Source organism: Oryx dammah, unplaced genomic scaffold, assembly GCF_014754425.2.
Source record: "Oryx dammah isolate SB20612 unplaced genomic scaffold, SCBI_Odam_1.1 HiC_scaffold_28, whole genome shotgun sequence".
Lineage (NCBI taxonomy): Eukaryota > Metazoa > Chordata > Mammalia > Artiodactyla > Bovidae > Oryx > Oryx dammah.
In genome coordinates this window covers 16,565,934-16,568,903 of record NW_024070212.1, presented here as the reverse complement: position 1 = coordinate 16,568,903, position 2,970 = coordinate 16,565,934, and the positions used below count along the sequence as shown (strand labels likewise).

The following is a 2,970-nucleotide window of genomic DNA, read 5'->3' as shown; positions in this document are numbered from 1 at the left end:
AGTCTAATCAGATCATGCAGATCATTACAACTCCACCATAATTAACCATCAATTTATTATTGGAGCTGTCATTTCAACACATATCTGGGTGGAACTAACTTCAAATGTGATAGCAGTTGAGCTCCAATGATGAAAGAAGAGGACAAAATGCTGTTTCTCATACACAGAGTTGATGCTACTGGTCCAGGGTCAGCCAGGAATTTCCAAGTTATTTTCCTAGATAAGAGGTTGTCTCACGCCATCTGTGGACTCCCTCATGGCTTCAGTAAAACAACAATTACCATTCTTATTTGATAGACAAGGTATCTGAGTATCAGAAAGTTTGTTCAATAATCAACAAATGCTTACTAAGTGCCTCCGGTGTGTAGGCACTGCATAAGGTACTGTGACTTTACCCAAAGTGATGTAGCTGGCAAGCTCCAGTGCTCCACAGGGAGCACCCAAATCCAGCCACCTAATTTCAAGTCTCTTCCATTCCATGGCTGCTACACTGAGGTCAGTGTTACCACACAAGACAAGACCCCAGAGCTGAATGGCCATGGTGGGAAGAACCACATGGTCTATCTCTTTAGCTTGTTCTTCTAAAAGGAAAGTCAATAGTGAAGATCAGTAGTTTTAGACATTCATTGTCTTTAGGAGTAAATCAAAATTGCTACCATTGCCCCATTACTTATGGCACTGTCTATGCTGTGCAACCCAGAACTGGGTCCTAGGTGCTTACACATTCTCTCTAGACAGGAAACAAGACAAGAACATCCCAGTGAAGCACATCCCGGGGAAGAAACTTGGCAAAGAAGAAACAGCATCTCGCAATAGGACCAGGAGCCAAAGAGTGGGATGTGAAACTTCCTACTTCTTGGACCACAGACTAAGAACTCCAGTGGGACTCTCTTAGGTTGCTTGAAGAGTCTGAGACCTATTCCTGAAGCATAGCCCTCTGGTGATGGCATGGGCCCCATGCCAGAAGTTTTGCAAAAAATGTCTAACATCCACTCTGGCTGACCATCCTTGCTAGCCAGCCTGCTTCACAGTTGCATCAGAGAAGGGGCCAGTCATACAGGAGGCTGCCCATCTCAAGAATGCCAAAATCTTCATGAATGGGTCACCCCATGACTACAATCACAAGGAGGTGGGGTGAGAGCCAAAGGTCACGTAACTGAGGCCAAACATGTAAGGCTGGTCCAGATCGATAGCTGATGAGTCAGAACTCAGAGAGAGTATAAAACCTCAGAAGCTCCAGTGCTCCTCACACAGCCAGCATCTCCTCTCCTCACTCATCCTTACTGGTGCTTTGGGTAAGTGTGAGTTCTACTGGCTCTCATCTTCCAAGTCGGTCTTGCCCAGGCTTGCATGGGCTTATGTGGACCAGGGGACAGGAGGGCAAGGCCTCTCTCCCCTTTAGGACCTACAGGACCTCTGCTCTTCCAACTGTATCCATGTTCAGAGGGGCTTCAGGCAGGAAAGAGAGCTGAGCTACTGCTGTACAGATGGCGTTTCTGATCTGGCCAAAATGTAAATGCCACAAAGACAAGACCATCTCCTGTCTCTCTGGCACCCCTGTAAGAGACATGCCCTGTCCCCGGCATAAAAGTGCATTCTGCAGAGACTGTCCCAGACAGCCTGTGGATGGGCTGGATGGACTTTGTGAACTTGTAAGGAGGAGAGGTTGAGTGTACTTTCAGAGAACAGGAAGAATGATTCAGAGGATGCTGCAGATGGTGAGATTTTAGCAGTCATAAGAACCCATTGCCTGTTTTACACAAGAGGTTCTGAGAGGGAAATGACGTGTGAGATGCTGGACACAATTCCTGCTAGTTTGGTCCCCTCAACCCAGCTTGCCTCCTTGGTAAGCTTTGCTTGATATCTCCTAGTTAGAGATGCTGGTCCACAGGATTACTGGGATCCTTACTCCTGTTTCCAGACAGGACAATGGGGGAGCCTGCCTCTTCTGGTAACTGGTGGGTGATCATGGCTGAGGTCAGTGGAACAGACCAAGAGTTTAGTTCTTTTTTGCAAAGAATGGGGTGCAACAGCCCTCTGGCATTGGAACAAACCTCCCTGTGTTGTGCCAGGAGTGGATAAAATTCCCTACCCTAGTGGAGGTTTGTGGTAATTTTCCGTTTGCACTCAGTGTTGGGATCGGAGAACTAAGGAGTGAAATACTCGACCCATCTCATTTTACAGGAAATGAGGAAACGGAAAATGTGTGGGTCATTTGCCTGGAGATCACACATCAGAGGCCTGAAGCAAAGCTGGGAAAGAAAGAGAAATGGGTACCACTAAGTGGGCTATTTAAAACTTGGTAAAGACTTTCTCAGGAGAAGCACAAGCCTTTTCTAAAAGCACTAATCCAGGAGTCCCAGCTGAGTGCTCTTCCCAATCCGATGAGAAAGAGCATCAAGCCTGGCCGAGGCAGTGCTGCTCAGAGGATGGGGGACGTTTCCATGGATGCAGCTGCCTCTGCCGCCGCATCCTCTTGCAGCTGGCCCACTGATGCTCTCTGCTCTCCTTCCAGGGTTCTGTTCCTCCTTAGACAAGATGTCTCACCAGACAAAGCAGCCCACCCCTCAGCCCCCAGTGGGCTGTGGGAAAACCTCTGGCGGCGGCGGCGGCGGCGTCTTCCATAGCGGCGGCGGCGGTGGCTCTGGTAGCTGCGGCGGCTCCGGGGGTGGCGGCGGCGGCGGCTGCTCGGGTGGAAGCGTCAAGTATTCTGGAGGCGGCGGCAGCTCCGCCTGCAGCGGCGGCTACTCTGGCGGCGGCTGCGGGGGCGGCGGCGGCGGCTCTGGTGGAAGTATCAAGCATTCCGCGGGCGGCGGCAGCTCGGGCTGCGGAGGCTACTCTTCCGGCGGCGGCTCCTCCGGTACCGTCTGCTACTCCAGCGGCGGCGGCGGCGGCTCCGGGAGCGGCTGCTACTCCAGCGGCGGCGGCGGCTCCTCCGGTACCGTCTGCTACTCCAGCGGCGGCGGCGGC

General features: G+C 51.6%; 1 protein-coding gene across 3 annotated transcripts in view; it reads left to right on the top strand.

Moving 5' to 3' along the window:
- The first annotated feature begins 1,210 nt into the window (after window positions 1–1,210).
- Window positions 1,211–2,970, top strand: part of LORICRIN (loricrin cornified envelope precursor protein) — a 3,559-nt gene continuing 1,799 nt past the window's right edge. The window contains exons 1-2 of one of the 3 annotated variants that reach the window (XM_040230584.1): window positions 1,211–1,295; window positions 2,516–2,970. The exon at window positions 2,516–2,970 is cut by the window's right edge and continues 1,799 nt beyond it. In XM_040230584.1, coding sequence (XP_040086518.1) covers window positions 2,539–2,970 — 432 coding nt within the window. In that variant the 5' untranslated portion in view covers window positions 1,211–1,295; window positions 2,516–2,538. Of the gene's footprint in view, window positions 1,296–2,072; window positions 2,303–2,515 lie in introns of those variants that run through there. The other 2 variants (XM_040230583.1, XM_040230585.1) reach the window with 2 other exon arrangements.